This window comes from Balaenoptera physalus (assembly GCF_965194825.1).
Source record: "Balaenoptera physalus genome assembly, chromosome: 7".
Classification (NCBI taxonomy): domain Eukaryota; kingdom Metazoa; phylum Chordata; class Mammalia; order Artiodactyla; family Balaenopteridae; genus Balaenoptera; species Balaenoptera physalus.
In genome coordinates, this window is record NC_138886.1 from 120,451,815 (window position 1) to 120,470,733 (window position 18,919).

Sequence of the window (18,919 nt, forward strand, 5' to 3'; positions counted from 1 at the left end):
TTACTTTGTAAAAAAATTCCTTAATAAACTCCCATTTTATGAAGCAGTTCTAACCATAATTATAAAGATGATACAGTCAGAAGAGGCTGGGTTATGCTGTGGAATAGCTGACTCCTTATCTCACTGGCCTATGGCTGCAAAGTCCTGTCTTTCCCTCACACGCCGTGTCCACGGTCAGGCCCCCGAGCTCTGTGCCAGGCCATCTTCATCCCAGGCCCCAGAGTGACAGAAGCAGCGTCATCTGGACCGCTGCCAGTCTTAGAGCAGAGGGAACAGGGGACGAGAGACACAAGCTGGGATTTAAAGCTTCTGCTTGGAAGGAACACCCATCACTTCTGCACGCAATTTATTGACCAAAGCCAGACCCCTGGCCAAGCCTGACATATATGAGCAGGGAAGTCTACCCTTCCTCTAGGAATTGACAGGGGATATTTTTGAACCATAATGGAAGTTTAACCGGGGCAACAATGGAATCAGAAAATACAACCTCAGCCCTTGGGTGTAGGGCTGAGTGCAGGTTTGTGTTTAAGGGTATAAATGGTAACATTTTCGTTACTGTAAGAACCAGTGACTAGGATATTTTGTACCATGTCTGAGTCTTGGGTTTTCTTTCCTCCTGTCCTCCACAGGTGCAACCTCTGGGCTGCAACATGATTAATGTTTCCAGTGATGAGCACGGGATTATTCCAGACTCCCTCAGAGAAATACTTTCCAGATGGAAACCAGAAGATTCAAAGAACCCCGAGAAAAACACCCCCAAATTTCTTTATACTGTCCCAAATGGCAACAACCCTGCCGGGAACTCACTAACAACTAACCGCAAAAAGGAAATCTACGAGGTATTTTCAAAGCATGGGTTCCGTGCCTGTGCTCTTGTTTCTTTCTGACCCTTTAGAAGAGCGCTCTGCAAGTTCCTTCTCTGATTAGCCTCTCGCTCTCAAGGAAGATGATTTTTAATAAAAGGGTCCCCATGAATTTAAAGAAACTATTATGCTCTTGCTGACTATGAGGTTTTCCTTTCCCTTTAATTGATATTTTGGTTGAAAGAGATGTTACGGTTCGTGTAGTGTTAAACTCACCTCTTCCTCCCCTCTTCCTCCCCTCTCTTCCTTCTGTCTTCCCCTCATCCCCACCTCCAATCCATCCCGTGGCTCCCACCACCAACGTTATCCAAACCCACCGTCCCCTCGGCCACCCGCCCTCCCGGGCCCTGTGACTGCCCCCCTCCTCACAGCTCCTCCCCTGCTCCTGGCGTCCTTCCTGCTCCAGTGCAGATCTATAAGCCCTCCTCCAGCTGCTTCCCCGCACTTGAAAGAAGATGAGAGTCCTTCACCTGCCACGCACGGTGATGCGACCTGGGCCTTGGTTCTCAGGCTAGGGTCTCCCACATCCTTCTTGTTGCAGCTACACAGCCTTCCTTCCGTCCCTTACACACCTATGCCTTCTATAAACGTCTATCCCTTAAACATGCCAAGTATTTTCTCACCCCCAGGGCCTTCGCCCCTGGTCCCTCAGTCTAAAATCTTCTCCCCCGTCATCTGCACGCCTGAGCCTTCCTGCCAGCCTGAGCTCTCCTGGAGCTGCCGTGTCACTCTCTCTCTCTCTCAAACATGACCCTCTTTAACCTTCCGCCCAGCCCTCAAAGCCTCCCTCCTAATCGTCCTCTGTTCACTATCCACTGGCGCACGTTTGTTCTGTCTTTCCCACCAGAATGTAAGTTCCCTGAGGAAAGAGCTTTCAGGGCTGGTTCCTGTCTTCATCCTGCTCCCAGGACAGGGAGCCCTCAGTAGCTTCTTGGGTGAATGAATGAATGAGTACAAAGAACTATGATTCCAAGTGATTTTCATCTTCGAGCGATCTGAAGCAATAAATATGCTCCTTTAACTTTTTTAGCTCGCAAGAAAATATGACTTCCTCATCATAGAAGATGATCCTTATTATTTTATGCAGTTCAACAAGGTAAGTGAAGTGTCAACTCAGCCCACAATCAGTAGGTAAGTGGCTGTAAGCTACTGCGCTGATTTGAGTTTAGCCGGGCTGCTGAGTATTTTCATCTCTGGTATTACTGCTCTTTCTAGAAATTCCTTACCTTTAGAACAGTGGCTGGCTCTCTGTGCCAGGCATGTGGAGGGTCGAGTGAGTCAAGGGTGAGGGTCGTCTGGAACCCAAATCCAGATCGTGGCTCCTTCGACATTGTACCAGGGTTATGCAGTGGGCATCTCCTTGGGTGTCAACCTCGGTCTCTCGCGGGTGGCTGATGGGCCGAGGACTTGGGAGCGTGTCCAGGCTGAAGGAGAAGGAGGGCCGCGCTCAGTCAGTGAGGTGGCGGTGGGCAGAGGAGGGGCGTTCCTAGCATCATGTTGCCCACTCGCCATCCCTGTCACTTAGGGCCGGGGACTTACCTGCAGAATGATGGACTTTTAGATCCCTTCCTACTATATACGTACACCACTGTGGACGAGCATGGTTTCCTAGGAGACAACGGTAGTGGTACAGACTCCCAATGCCCAATTCCTCAAAATCCAACACTGCATTTGCTCTCAGGGCTGCACAGAACAAACACATGGACTCAGTCCCCACTTTATATCTATGGAGAAGAAACAGAACTCTTGGCTTTTTATCTAGTTGGCCTGAATACCATGTCTGCCTGCCGCCCACCTTCAACACGACCATGGCCCCCTTTCTCGTTGGCATTTACTTGTGAAGTAAATATGGAAGTTTCAGCATTGCACACCGACTACACTGCTCATCTTCATTTGCACCTTTTTTGTGTTTCTAGTTGGTCTAAGGGTCAGCATTCTCTTTCTAAACAGCCCTGAATGCTGATGGCCCTCTTCGTTTTGGTCTTTTCCAAACTACTTTTTCTTGAATCCTTCCTTGAAATCTGTTCATCCTGGATCTCAAGCCTTGGGACAAGGAGGTCCGGTGTGAGGTTTCCCTAAACTCACGGGAGTGGCATCGTGAGCAAGTGAGAGGACGTGTGTGTGTGTGTTTGGCAGAAAAGCCGTGAAGATCGGCAGATACGAATAGAAGAACATGCATCTCTGGTTCTTACTCCACCTCAAAGGGCTGAGATGAAGACAAGAAAAAGGATGTTTGTCCTACTGTTCTCCAAATCCATTCCTCCCCACTCTCTGCACAAAGTAGGGATACGGTCTCTAACAGACTTCCCAAACCAACAGTATTTTTCTTCCATTTCCAGCCCTGGGCACCGACTTTTCTCTCCATGGACGTTGATGGGCGTGTCATCCGAGCTGACTCCTTTTCCAAAGTCCTGTCCTCTGGGTAAGGCCCTGGCTGTGCCTTCAGGCTGCATCTACAGGCGACAGAGGCTGCACCTCAGCATCTCTTAGTGCAAACAGTTCTTCTCATTTAAGATGCTTGTATTCCCCATTTGACTGACTATTAATACCAGGCTTTTCTCCCAATCTGTCCCCTGTGGTCAAAGATACTTGGCCATTAAATTATAGCTGTAGGGGGACTGGTCAGGTTTTTGGTTACATCTACGAAAGAGCACATTTAGAAATACATGGTCTATTTTAAGTGTACAATTAAGTTTAAATGTGTATTTTAAATAAGTAGTTTTATTAGAATGTGTTAACTGTCTAAGTGTGTTTGTCCCCAGGTCACAAAATTCTCCCCCATGAAATCACTAACATGGTATTAATTGTTAATGCAGGGTTGGTATTGTGCCTTTTCTCTCTTTGTGCAGGTTGCGAATAGGGTTTATAACTGGTCCAAAGCCCTTGATCGAGAGAATTGTTTTACACATACAAGTTTCAACAATGCATCCCAGCACTTTTGCCCAGGTACGGACAACTTAGGAAATAGGAATTTTTTTGAATCAGATCATAAAACAAAAGAGATGTTGGCAAATAAGACTGAGTGAACGTGGCAGGGAGAGAAATCACTGATTGCATCTCTAGTTCCATTTAGGAGACCACACACAGCAGATGTTTGCTCTAAAAGCCAAAAGAGATTTGAATGGACCTGGTGCTGTTTCACAGTGTAGACCAAGCTCCTTGAGGGTCAGAGATCTTATTCATCTGTGTCCTGGCATCTAGCTCAGGAATCCCATAAAAACTGTGTTGGACTCGACAGGACGGAAGAGGTTTGGTGAAGTAACACACCGTTAGCTTCGTTGTCCTGGAATCTGAGAGCAAGGGTTCCAGACCCGCGTGGTGGCCCGACGTCTGCCTTCACTGCCCATGTGCTAAGCTCCCTACAAACAGCGGCTGGAATGTATTTTAATTAAATACAGTAAAATTATTTGTGGCGAATGTATACATTTCTTCACAAGCTTTGAGAAATGATTGGACCCATCCCTAAGGCAATCTTGAGAACCAAAGATAAGGACAGGACTGCTACCTAAGAACTCAAAAGGTGTAGTTTATGTAGAATGGACATTTCTTTGACATTATACACTCCACAAAGTGCACGTGTCCCCGTGTTTTATCAAGTTGGGGACTTTTTCCATATTTTCTGTATCTGTTATCAACCAAATTTCACTATCCATTTACAACATTTAGAACTTCCATTTTGGATAGAAAATCTCTGAATATATTGTATAACTTCATGTATCAACTGTATGTGTTTTTGGGGGGGTTTATTTGTTTGTTTTTTTGTCAATTTATCTCTTTATTTTTATCATAACATTTGTTCAATTTCTGGAACTAATTTTTTTTTAAACATCTTTATTGGAGTATACTTGCTTTACAATGTTGTGTTACTTTCTGCTGTACAGCAGAGTGAATCGACTATATGCATATGTATATCCCCATACCCCCTTCCTCTTGTGTCTCCCTCCCACCCTCCCTATCCCACCCCTCTAGGTGGAGACAAAGCACCGAGCTGATCTCCCTGGCCTATGCGGCTGCTTCCCACGAGCTATCTATTTTACACTTGGTAGTGTATATATGTCCATGCCACTCTCTCACTTCGTCCCAGCTTACCCTTCCCCCTCCCCGAGTCCTCATGTCCATTCTCTACGTCTGCATCTTTACTCCTGTCCTGCCCCTAGGTTTTTCAGAACTTTTTTTTTTTTTTTTTTAGATTCCATATGTATGTGTTAGCATACAGTATTTGTTTTTCTCTTTCTGACTTACTTCACTCTATATGACAGACGCTAGGTCCACCCACCTCACTACAAATAACTCAATTTCATTTCTTTTCATGGCAAAGTAATATTCCATTGTATATATGTGCCACATCTTCTTTATCCATTCATCTGTCGATGGACACTTAGGTTGCTTCCATGTCCTGGCTATTGTAAATAGACCTGCAATGAACATTGTGGTACATGTCTTTTTGAATTATGGTTTTCTCAGGGTATATGCCCAGTAGTGGGATTGCTGGGTCATATGGTAGTTCTATTTTTAGTTTTTTAAGGAAACTCCATACTGTTCTCCATAGTGGCTGTATCAATTTACATCCCCACCAACAGTGCAAGAGGGTTCCCTTTTCTCCACACCCTCTCCAGCAGTTATTGTTTGTAGATTTTTTGATGATGGCCATTCTGACCGGTGTGAGGTGATACCTCATTGTAGTTTTGATTTGCATTTCTCTAATGGTTAGTGATGCTGAGCATCCTTTCATGTATTTGTTGGCAATCTGTATATCTTCTTTGGAGAAATGTGTATTTAGGTCTTCTGCCCATTTTTGGATTGGATTGTTTGGTTTTTTTTATTTTGATATCGAGCTGCATTAGCTGCTTGTATATTTTGGAGATTAATCCTTTCTCAGTTTCTTCGTTTGCAAATATTTTCTCCCATTCTGAGGGTTGTCTTTTTGTCTTGTTTATGGTTTCCTTTGCTGTGCAAAAGCTTTAAGTTTCATTAGGTCCTATTTGTTTATTTTTGTTTTTATTTCCATTTCTCTAGGAGGTGGGTCAAAAAGGATCTTGCTGTGATTTATGTCAAACAGTGTTCTGCCTATGTTTTCCTCTAAGAGTTTTATAGTGTCTGGCCTTACATTTAGGTCTTTAATCCATTTTGAGTTTATTTTTGTATATGGTGTTAGGAAGTGTTCTAATTTCATTCTTTTACATGTAGCTGTCCAGTTTTCCCAGCACCACTTATTGAAGAGGCTGTCTTTTCTCCACTGTATATGCTTGCCTCCTTTGTCAAAGATAAGGTGACCATATGTGCATGGGTTTATCTCTGGGCTTTCTATCCTGTTCCATTGATCTATATTTCTGTTTTTGTGCCAGTACCATACTGTATTGATTACTGTAGCTTTGTAGTATAGTCTGAAGTCAGGGAGCCTGGTTCCTCCAGCTCTGTTTTTCTTTCTCAAATTGCTTTGGCTATTCGGGGTCTTTTGTGTTTCCATATACATTGTGAAATTTTTTGTTCTAGTTCTGTGAAAAATGCCATCGGTAGTTTGATAGGGATTGCGTTGAATCTGTAGATTGCTTTAGGTAGTATAGTCATTATCACAATGTTGGTTCTTCCAATCCAAGAACATGGTATATCTCTCCATCTGTTCGTATCATCTTTAATTTCTTTCATCAGTGTCTTATAGCTTTCTGCATACAGGTCTTTTGTCTCCTTAGGTAGGTTTATTCCTAACAGTGTAAATTGGAGTGTTTCTTTAATTTCTCTTTGATTTTTCATCATTAGTGCATAGGAATGCAAGAGATTTCTGTGCATTAATTTTGTATCCTGCTACTTTACCAAATTCATTGATTAGCTCTAGTAGTTTTTTGGTAGCATCTTTAGGATTCTCTGTGTATAGTATCATGTCATCTGCAAACAGTCACAGCTTTACTTCTTCTTTTCCAATTTGGATTCTTTTTATTTCTTTTTCTTCTCTGCTTGCTGTGGCTAAAACTTCCAAAACTATGCTGAATAACAGGGGTGAGAGTGGGCATCCTTGTATTGTTCCTCATTTCAGAGGAAATGGTTTCAGTTTTTCACCATTGAGAATGATGTTGGCTGTGGGTTTGTCATACATGGCCTTTATTATGTTGAGGTAAGTTCCCTCTATGCCTACTTTCTGGAGAGTTTTTATCATAAATTGGTGTTGAATTTTGTCAAAAGCTTTTTCTGTGCCTATTGAGATGATCATATGGTTTTTATCCTTCAGTTTGTTAATATGGTGTATCACGTTGATTGATTTGCGTATATTGAAGAATCCTTGCATTCCTGAGATAAACCCCACTTGATCATGGTGTATGATCCTTTTAATGTGCTGTTGCGTTCTATTTGCAAGTATTTTGTTGAGGATTTTTACATCTATGTTCATCAGTGATATTGGTCTGTAGTTTTCTTTTTTTGTGACATCTTTGTCTGGTTTTGGTATCAGGGTGATGGTGGCCTCGTAGAATGAGTTTGAGAGCGTTCTTCCCTCTGCTGTATTTTGGAAGAGTTTGAGAAGGATAGGTGTTAGCTCTTCTCTAAATGTTTGAAAGAATTCGCCTGTGAAGCCATATGGTCCTGGTCTTTTGTTTGTTGGAAAATTTTTAATCACAGTTTCAATTTCAGTGCTTGTGATTGGTCTGTTTATATTTTCTGTTTCTTCCTGGTTCAGTCTCAGAAGGTGGTGCTTTTCTAAGAATTTGTCCATTTCTTCCAGGTTGTCCATTTTATTGGCATATAGTTGCTTGTAGTAATCTCTCATGATCCTTTGTATTTCTGCAGTGTCAGTTGTTACTTCTCCTTTTTCATTTCTAATTCTGTTGATTTGAGTCTTCTCCCTTTTTTTCTTGATGAGTGTGTCTAGTGGTTTATCAATTTTGTTTATCTTCTCAAAGAACGAGCTTTTAGTTTTATTGATCTTTGCTATTGTTTTCTTCTTGTTTATTTGAGATTTTTCTTGTTTCTTGAGGTGTGATTGAACTTAGTATGATTTTAGGCAGCCTCTCTGCTAATGGGAGGGGTTGTGCTCCTGTCTTACTAGTTGTTTGGCATGGGGCGTCCAGCACTAGAGCCTGCTGGCCACTGGGTAGAGGTGGGTCTTAGCATTGAGACAGAGATCTCTAGGAGAGGTCTTGCCGATTGATATTATGTGCAGCCTGGAGGTCTCTGGTGGTCCAATGACCTGAACTTGGCTCTCCCACCTCAGAGGCTCAGGCCTGACACCAAGCCGGAGCACCAAGACCCTGTCAGCCGCACAGCTTAGGGAAGCCTTCAGCCAAACAGAAACATGGCGCATGGAGCACACGCCTGTAGAAACCCTCCACGACTGTATGTGTTTTATATTTAGAGACCATCCAGGGCAGCAGTTATTGGGTGGATCTCAGGCTGCACAGTCTGATTTAGTCCAGGCTCTTTGAGGAGCAGTGACCTCAGGAAATTTAACTTCACCTCGTGCCTCAATCTCTTCCTCAGTAGATTAGAAATGACCTGCCTAATAAGGGTATTACAAAGATCAACTTAGCTGAAATACATTCATATGGTACAGCAGTTTCCGGCACATAGGAAGGACCATATAAATATTTGTTATTTTTACTATTATTCTTGTCATTGTTAATAATCAACCTTATTATAAATCGCTAGCTCTACAAAGCTTGGTGCAGCTTGTAGCATCCTCTGAGGGTGGTTTGCACATGATCAAGAGTGGTTTGCTTTTACGTTTGGGCAAAAAACACATTTTAGAGGATGAATGATGACCTTATTACTGTCTCATCCCTTTTAGCTCCTGGTATCACAGCTTCTGTACCAATGGGGAGAAGAGGGCTTCCTGGCTCATGTAGACAGGTATTGTATTTTAGCTTCCATACTTTATATAGAAATGGACTTGAGTCTATTAATTTTCATTTTTGAATTATTCCAAAATAATGGAAAAACCACAATGGTAAAAAGTTTACCACCCAACAGGTCAAATAAATATGCTTCTATTCCCTCATCAAGAATTCAACATTTTCATCAAGATAGAAAACAGATTCTTACAGACTGGACTTCAGAGGCTTTTAATTTCTGCAATCAATGTACTAAACACACCTTTTTGTTTTATTGTTCTTTTAGGGTTATTGATTTCTATAGAAAGCAAAGGGATGCATTATTGGCAGCTGCAGACAAGTGGTTAAGTGGTGAGTGGAACTTATATCCTGTCCTGGGATGAACCGTGGCCCTTATATGAGTGAGTGATACACACCACAGAGTACTGTTAATAACCCTGGGGAAGGAAACAGGGTCCAGGAGTATTCTTGTCAAGAAAATGTTACCTTATAAATAATCTCAGAAGTAACAGCACAAACCCTGGCACAATTCTACGCATTTCTACTATACTTGACTGCTGCAAAGAATCTGTGGTTTAAAGAAAAATGGCTAATTAGTCTAACACCAGCAATAATCTACTTAAAGCTAAATAATATCTGTACTCAAAAGGTTTTCAAAATTTTGCTCCAAATAGAAAAGGAATTATGACATAACATATTCCTTTTCTAACTAGACTCTATAAAGACAAAATAGTACAATAGTACAAACTAAGTACACTCTAAGGTGGATTTCTCATTACAGATGATTGTCTTTTAATCATTAACCTCATTAATCATTAGTATTTCTACTGCTAATTTGATTTCAGAATGCTTTAGATTTTATTTTCTATTAAGGAAGAAAGTAAAATGAATAACCTGGCTTTAATTACACCACTGAAAATGCCTTTTGTAGGAATAATAGTAAATACAAAGTATTCACTTCTTATTTCCCTCATATCTTGTTCCCTATGTATTCCTGGTAAAAACACAATTACTATCTTTTTGATAAGAGTACTATATTCTACCACTTCCTATAGTGAAGTTGAAAAAAAGGTTTTAATCAACATCAAGGTTTTTTTTTTTAAAGGTAATAATCAAAATCAAAATAACTCTTTTTCCTTCTTGGTTTCTCTATCCTTATATTCAATGAAATATAAAGCCTACAAATACACCAGGAATTCCTGAATTTTAAGTACTTCTTAATTACATTGCGATAAAAACTTCAATTCATTGGAGTTCTGAACGATTATGTAAATGATAGGATTTATTGAAACACTAGAAGGCTCTAGAAAGAGTTGAGGAATCCTCTTCTAAAATTGAAAGAGCCACGTTTGGCTTAGGGACAGTTCTAAGAAAGGGAGGTGGGCATGGCACTGGATTTCCTGCACTGCCCTGAGACCCACTAAAATCAAAAATATACACATGAGTCCCCTCTCTCCCTTTCAAACCCTCCCCTCACTTTTAAAAATAAAACTCAGAACACCAATTTTCAGGACTCCTAAAACTATATTTTTTAAAAATGCTATCACCAAAGGAACTTTTTTGGAAATACTAGTTTACAGTTACTGCAATTTGTCATTTCAGTGATATAGTTGACATCATCAAAAATGGTCTCGGGAAATATTTCTTCTCTTCTTTTGTTTGTAGGTTTGGCAGAATGGTATGTTCCTACTGCTGGAATGTTTTTATGGGTTAAAATTAAGGGCCTTCATGATGTAAGAAAACTGATCGAAGAGAAAGCCTTTAAGAAAGAGGTAAAATAGGAAGAAAAGCTATATTTTTTCTTTAAAGTAATATCTTAATAAAAATGGCGAGAGATGTTTATCACTGCCCGCCAACCCAAGGCATAATGTTTGCCTACCAGATACATTATCTCCTTACTAAGATCATAATAGATTTTGGGTTACAGAATTAGTCTCCTGGTCTAAACTAGGGGAAATACAGTCATTCAGCTCAGCTACTGATTAGCTTAGTGGCTAAGAGCACACTCTCTGGAGTCACGTCCTTGGGTGTGAATCCTAGCTCCAGCCCTGCCCTGATATGTGGCACTGGATGAGTTGCCCTTCCTGAGTTTCATCTGGAAAATGCAGATAATAAGAATCCCTCCCTCTTAGGGTTGCTATGATGAAAGCAGTCAATATGGATAAAGCACTTAGACTAATACCTGGCATATAGTAAATGCTTGATAAATATAAGCCATTAGTATTTACAATAGAAGGATTTTTTTTCCTGATTATGAAAGTAAAGCATACTCATGATAGCATTATACTTCATTAAAGCAGAATGAAAAATTTTTAAATAGCCCATAATTTTACCACCCAGATTTTATGACCACTTGTGATACATTTTCTTGAAGAGGTTGTATCCATCTAGTATTTTGGCTATGAAATTATTTTTTTATTAAAGTATAGTTGATTTACAATATTACATTAGTTTCAGGTATATACCATAGTGAGTCAGTATTTTTAAAGATTAGACTCCATTTAAAGTTATTATAAAATATTGGCTGTATTCCCTGTGCTCTATAATAAATCCTGTATCTTCTTTATTTTATACATAATAGTTTGTACCTCTTAATCCTCTACCCCTATCTTGTCCTTCCTCCCTTCCCTCTTCCCACTGATAACAACTAGCTTGTTCTGTATTATATGTGAGCCTGTTTCTTTTTGTTGTATTTATTCATTTTATTTTTTTAGATTTTGCATATAAGTGATAACATGTTATTTCTCTTTTTCTGACTTGTTTCACGAGGTATAATACCCCTCAAGTCCATTCATGTCACAAATGGCAGGACTTCTTTCTTTTTTATGGCCGAGTAGTATTCCATTGAGTGTGTGTGTGTGTGTGTGTGTGTGTGTGTGTGTGTGTGTATACACACATACCACATCTTCTTTATCCATTCATCTGTTGATGGACACTTAGGTTGTTTCTATATCTTGGCTATTATAAATAATGCTGAAATGCATATTGGGGTGCATGTATCTGTTCAAATTAGTGTTTTCTTTTTTCCGGATATACACCCAGGAGTGGATTGCTGGATCATATGGTAGCTCTATTTTTAGATTTTTAGGAACCTCAATATTGTTTTCAAAAATGGCTGCACCAATTTGCACTCCCACCAACAGTGGAGGAGGGTTCCCTATTCTCCACATCCTCACCAACACTTGTTATTTGTGTTCTTTTTGTTAATAGCTATATTTACAGGTGTGAGGTGATATCTCATTGTGGTTTTGATTTGCATTTCCCTGTTGATTAGTGATGTTTAGCATCTTTTCATGTACCTGTTGTTCATCTGCATTTCTTCTCTGGAAAAACATCTATTCAGGTCTTCTGCCCATTTTTTAGTCTGGGTTTTTTTTTTTAATAATGCTCTGCAATTATGTTACATGATTAAAATTACACAGAAAAGTTTATATACTGTTTTTTTCATTTAAAATTAGCCCGCAAGGATTTCTTCTAGGGTTTTTTCCCTCCTTTTGTACTTAAATCATAAGTCTACTTAGATTTCATTCAGAGGCACTAATTAAGCTGAGACATCTAAATATGCTTCTGTGTAGCTTGCCAATTTACAAAATCAATCAACCGTTCTCCATTAATTAATTCCTTTATCATGTTTGTCACTCTTTTGTAAACACCAAGTTCTGTTTCTAGTATCACTTTTGTCTTGAGGCAGTGAGTACAAAGAACAGATCGTGTTGTTGTTGGCAAACTCCTGTGCTAGAGAATAAGAGACAGTCTAGAGGTCAGAGCTGGGAACTGGCTGCCTGGACCCGAGAGCCAATCCACTCCCCTGGGAAAGTCACTCATTCCCTGTAATCATCGTACTTGACCACAGGACTCATGCTTTATGAACTGTTTTAATGCTAATAACAGCACATAGAAAGTACTTAATAAATACTTAAATGACTTAACTCATCTAAGTGCATTTTAGGACAATAAATCAATTTTATTACTTTTTTTTTTTTTGCTTTCTTATCAATGCCATTATTCTCCAGCACATTTGATGAGTGGCTGTTTGTGTGTATCCCTGAACTAGGAGCTAAGGATACAGACTTCATATTTATTGTCATTTTTTTTCAGTCCCTTTCTTTTATTCCATATACCCTGTTGCACGTACCTTTACCTTTTCTAAGTAATCTCTATCACTGCTGCCTTAGCCCAAATTTTGGTTATCTTGCAAGGAGATTATTACCATCCCCTCCTTCTCTACAGAAACTTGCTTCTGGCACATCCCTAAACTGCTCCACAATATTGGTAGAAATGATGGTTTTCATTTCATTGTTAATCAGGACAAAAAAACAAACAAACAAACTCATCTTCTGCCTTGAAATTTTCTCCCCAGAATGCCCCCAAATCATTTCATTCCCAGCTCATCTAACTTCAACAACCAGGGGCCAGATTTACACCATGAAAAAACAAGCAGTTTCTTAAAGTTCTGAATGTCATGATTTTACTAGACAACAATCTCAAAGACTTAACACAACCCAGCTTAGTTCTGACTCACACACAGTTTTCAAAAAAGGGGTCTATAACCTCCTCTCCTCCTGCCGTGAGTCAGAGACCCGGGTTCCATTTTACTTTCATTGATCTTTTCTATTGTCTTCTTAGTCTCTATTTATTTCTGCTCTGATCTTTATGATTTCTTTCCTTCTACTAACTATGGGTTTGGTTTGTTCTTCTTTCTCTAGTTGCTTTAGGTGTAAGGTTAGGTTGTTTATTTGAGATTTTTTATTTCCCGAGGTACGACTGTATTACTATAACTTCCCTCTTAGAACTAATTTTGCTGCATCCCATAGGTTTTGGATCATCATGTTTTCATTTTCATTTATCTCTAGGTATTTTTTGATTTTCTCTTTAATTTCTTCCGTGATTCATTGGTTGTTTAGTAGCATATTGTTTAGCCTCCACATGTTTGTATTTTTTGCAGTTTTTTTCAATATCCACAAATCAATCTGTGTGACACACCACGTTAACAAATTGAAGAATAAAAACCATATGATCATCTCAATAGAGACAAAAAAACTTTTGATAAAATTCAACATCCATTTATGATAAAAACTCTCCAGAAAGTGGGTATAGAGGGAACACGCCTTAACATAATAATGGCTATATATGAAAAACCCAGGGCTAACATCATACTCAACAGTGAAAATCTGAAAGTATTTCCTCTAAGATCGGGAGCAAGACAAGGATGCCCACACTCACCACTTTTATTCAACGAAGTTTTGGAAGACCTAGACACAGCAATAAGAGAAGAAAAAGAAATAAAAGGAATCCAAATTGAAAAAGAAGTAAAACTGTCACTGTTTGCAGATGAGATGATGCTATACATAGAAAATCCTAAAGATACTACCAGAAAACTACTAGAGCTCATCAATGAACTCAGTAAAGTTGAATGATACAAAATAAATACAAAGAAATGTGTTGCCTTTCTATACACTAACAACAAAAGATCAGAAAGAGAAATTAAGGGGAAAATCTCATTTACCATCACATCTAAAAGAATAAAATACCTAGGAATAAACCTACCTAAAAAGGCAAAAGACCTGTAATTGGAAACCTATAAAATGCTGATGAAAGAAATTGAAGACAACACAAACAGATGGAAAGATACACCATGTTCTTGGATTGGAAGAATCAATATTGTCAAAATGACTTTACTATCCAAGGCCAATTACAAGTTCAGTGCAATCCCTATCAAATTACCAAGGTCATTTTTCACAGAACTAGAACAAATAATTTTAAAATTTGTATGGAAACACAGAAGTCCCCTAACAGCCAAAGCAGTCTTGAGAAAGAAGAACGGAGCTGGAGGAGTCACATTCCCTGACCTCAGACTACACTACAAAGCTGCAGTAATTCAAACAGTATTGTAGTGGCACAAAAACAGAAATATATATCAATGGAACAGTATAGAGAGCCCAGAAATAAACCCACGAACCTATGGTCAATTAATCTATGACAAAGGAGCAAGAATATACCATGGAGAAAAGACAGTCTGTACAATAAATGATTCTAGGAAAACAGTACAGCTACATGCCAAAGAATGAAATTAGAACATTCTCGAAGATCGTATACAACAATAAACTCAAAATGGTTTACAGACCTAAATGTAAGACTGGATATTATAAAACTCCTAGAGTAAAACAGGCAGAACACTCTTTGACATAAATCACAGCAATATCATTTTTGCTCTGTCTCCTAGAGTAATGGAAATAAAAACAAAAATAAATAAATGGGACCTAATTAAACTTAAAAGCTTTTGCACAGCAAATGAAACCATAAAGAAAACAAAAAGGCAACCTACGGAATAGGAACAAATATTTGCAAGTGATGTGACAGACAAAGGATTAATTTCCAAAGTATAGAAACAGCTCATACAGTGCAATATAAAAAAAAAAAAAAACACACAAATAACCCAATCCAAAATTGGGCAGAAGACCTAAAAAGACATTTCTCCAAAGAAGATATATAGATGGTCAACAGGCACATGAAAGGATGCTCAATATCGCTAATTATGAGAGAAAATCAAATCAAAACTACAATGAGGTATCACCTCATACCAGACAGAATGCCCATCACCAAAAAGTCTACAAATAATAAATGCTGGACAGGGTGTGGAGAAAAGGGAACCCTCGTACACTATTGGTGGGAATTTAAATTGGTGCAACCAGTATGGAGGTTCATTAAGAAACTAAAAATAGAGTTACCATATGATCCAGGGATCCCACTCCTGGGAATATATATATGGAGAAAGGTATAATTCAAAAAGATAAATGCACCCCAATGTTCCATTGCAGCACTATTTACAATAGCCAAGACATGGAAGCAACCTAAATGTTCATTGAAAAATGAATAAATAAAGAAGATGCGGTACATATATCCAATGGACTATTATTCAGCCATAAACAAAGAATGAAATAATACCATTTGCAGCAACATGGATAGACCTAAAGATTATCACACAAAGTGAAGTCAGACAGAAAAAAAACAAATATCATATGATATCACTATATGTGGAATCTAAAAAAATTATACAAATGAATTTATTGACAAAATGGAAATAAACCCACAGACATAGAAAACAAACTTATGGTTACCAAAGGGGAAAGGGGGGAAGGGATATATTAGGAGTTTGGGATTAACATATATACACTACTATGTATAACATAGATAACCAACAAGATCCTACTGTATAGCACAGGGAACTATACTCAATATTTTATAATAACCTATAAGGGAAAAGAATATGAAAAAGAAAAGATAGAGAGATAGATATACATATACATATACACATATGTATAACTGAATCACTATTCTGTATACCCAAAACTAATACAACATTGTAAATCAGCTATAGTTTAACTTAAAAAAATGAAATAAAATAAAATATTTTTTAAAATGATATTTCATTGTTTGGATTTATTTTACTTTTCTAGTTATGTTAAACATTTATTCATGTTTATTACCATTTCTATTTCTTGAATAAGCTGTCCTTGTCCATTTTAAAGTTTTTCCTCTGTTTCTGTGCATTCTTTATAATATATGGAGAAGAGGTAGAATTGCTGTATTTATTGTAAACACTGATTTCTATGCTTTTGGTTTTATTGTACGACATGCAGTAATTTTATATAAATTGATTTTTCTCTTGTGATTTCTTTCATTGCTTTTTAAGTTTAAAAGTCATCCTCCACTCTGAGATTAGATTCATCTATATTTTCTTTTAGTTTTCTTTAATGGTGCATCACGTGTTTTCCATAAACTCTCTTAGATATTCATGCTTCCTGGATATAAGTTCTACCTTGATAGTTCAGCTCCTTGCCCCTACTTCAGAGCATCCTTCTCTTTAGCTTCTCCAGAGCAGATGGACATGGTGAGTACAATATTCTCTTTAGAGTAAAACTAGATATCCATTTATTTTTTCTGTTCATTTTGGGAGTTACAACATTATTTGATATCTTCTTGGGTTTCTGCAAAATGGGTATTAGTTGGAAAGTCACAAACTACCATCCAAAGAAGTTGCCAGGCTTCTATAGACAAATGATGCGACCAAATTGGAGTTGAATTTTATTGCTTTCATGAATACATGTCAGACCTGCTCAACAGTGTTGGCAAATTATCAACACAGTAAAAAGAGAACCTCTTTCACTCCTTCATGGAATTAACATGAGCCATAGTCCAAATTCATGAAGCCATCCGTCTCTATCTCTTGAGGAAGGGTCAAATAGAATAATATTAATGATTAGAGTTAAGTAATTGCTTAATCACAAAGTCCAGCTTTAACCAGGATTACAGGAAACCAAGAAGCAAGTTCCTAAGAACTGTGTGTCGGGAACCCACAGAAGAGCCATAAACTGAAGAGTCCAGTAAGTGTAAGAAGAGTGTATACTTATCCTTGGAGATGGGTTGTCTCCGGGCGTGTTCTTGATTGACTTCCTTTCTCATGTCATTAAATATGCTTTTCATAAGTTATATATGCGTAGAGCTGGACAACTGAAACTATACAGAAGGCACGTGCAGGTGAGAGAGTATATGAAAAAAATAATTCGTGTTCTGGGAGAAAATGATGATCTTGAGGAAATAAGGATTTGAAACATTTCCTGGAACTCTGATATGCTTCCGTCTACATATATTAGTGGACGTGACAGCCTCTGACCCAGATAAAACTGAGGTTAATCCTGACCTTTCACTGTCTGATCTCAACCTAAGATGGATACTCTTTGTTTAAATTTCTAAGGTTATGACAGACTTTTCCTAAACAGCATCCTAATTTTATTAATTCTTCTCTCTGTTTACTTTTAGGCCTTCCAGGGATTAGCCCAACTTATAAAGGAATCTTTATGAAGAAATCGAACTCTTCATAGCACTCACAGTTTTCAGATAAATTATTTCTATGTTTTACCAGGAAGAAATAATTGTTGGTGTCAGACTTACAGATTGTGTTTCACCAAACACATCATATCTGTAGTAATTTAACTAGACAACTTTTAAAGTGACCTTGAATGCATCAGATTGCCAAAATATATTTATAATCCACCTATACATGTTGATAAATTTTCAATCCACAAAAAAATATTTTTATCCTGGATTTTATTGTAAAGATTTTTGTAGTTGCTTTATCATTTCCCATAAATTTTCTTTGAAAATAACATTTTTACAGTAAATTATTTGTAAGCAAACAATCATGTTCAAAATGGTATGTAATGTGAACTTTTCCTATTCTGAAGAAAATGTAATGAGAGCTTGTTGCAAAAATTGTTAGAATTTGACCATTATACATAATTTTTAGTAAGAGTATCACAGACATTATGTTATGGCACAGAAATCCATTTAAAATAAAATTCTGAATCTAAACATACCTAAACGCTTCCTATTAATTCTAAGTAAGGAGGAGAGATTAAGGACTGAGAAAAATGTACTACATTGTATTTTTATGAAACTACACAACTTTCAAAAGCACATTCTTATCAGTTACGTAATTTCAATCTACTAGACTCCTTTGAGGTACTTAGGATATACTTTTAATGATTTTCTTTCTCACCTTTAAGATCTTTATTTTCCCCATCTGATTATTAAATATATGCTCACTTAATTTTTTTCAAACAACCCAGTAAGTATAAGGAATAAAGTAAAAGCCACTGGTGTCTCACCCCCAGCATTTATATCTATCCTTTTAGATGTTTTCTATGCATATATATGTAATATGTACAAGAATGGGATCTCATTAGGACAGTATCATAAATATCCTGTATCCGTTTTCTATTGCTGTAGAACAACTTACCAGCATTCCAAGCCCCGTCCTTGTAAGGTCATCAGGTCCTTTAAGGAATTAGGAAGTTTATGTCACTGTCATTCCCGCCATCCTTGTGTATGTAAACATTTCCATCACAGTTAGTATTTTCCCAGCATATGAATGAGCTACAGCGTTTGGTCCTGGTGGGAATCAATATGGCTCTTTCAAGTTGTCCTAAAATGAACAGTTGTCAGGAAGCACAGAGAGTCCCAGGCAGGATAAACCCAGGGAGGAACACGCCAAGACACATAGTAATCAAATTGACAAAAATTAAGGACAAAGAAAAAATATTAAAAGCAACAAGGGAAAAGCAACAAATAACATGCAAGGGAATTCCCATAAGGTTACCAGCTGATTTCTCAACAGAAACTTTGCAGGCCAGAAAAGAGTGGCATGATATCTTTAACATGATGAAAGGTAAGAACCTA

The 18,919-nt window shown here is 38.1% G+C and overlaps 1 protein-coding gene across 2 annotated transcripts in view; it reads left to right on the plus strand.

Moving 5' to 3' along the window:
• The window catches only part of AADAT (aminoadipate aminotransferase), a 31,522-nt gene extending 13,466 nt beyond the window's left edge, over positions 1–18,056 (plus strand). The window contains exons 6-14 of one of the 2 annotated variants that reach the window (XM_082468987.1): positions 630–839; positions 1,894–1,959; positions 3,203–3,285; positions 3,713–3,809; positions 8,638–8,699; positions 8,967–9,031; positions 10,346–10,452; positions 16,470–16,571; positions 17,501–18,056. In XM_082468987.1, the coding sequence (XP_082325113.1) occupies positions 630–839; positions 1,894–1,959; positions 3,203–3,285; positions 3,713–3,809; positions 8,638–8,699; positions 8,967–9,031; positions 10,346–10,452; positions 16,470–16,571; positions 17,501–17,542 (834 nt within the window). In that variant the 3' untranslated portion in view covers positions 17,543–18,056. The remainder of the gene's footprint in view (positions 1–629; positions 840–1,893; positions 1,960–3,202; positions 3,286–3,712; positions 3,810–8,637; positions 8,700–8,966; positions 9,032–10,345; positions 10,453–16,469; positions 16,572–17,500) is intronic. The other variant, XM_082468988.1, reaches the window with a different exon arrangement.
• The last annotated feature ends 863 nt before the right edge of the window (positions 18,057–18,919 follow it).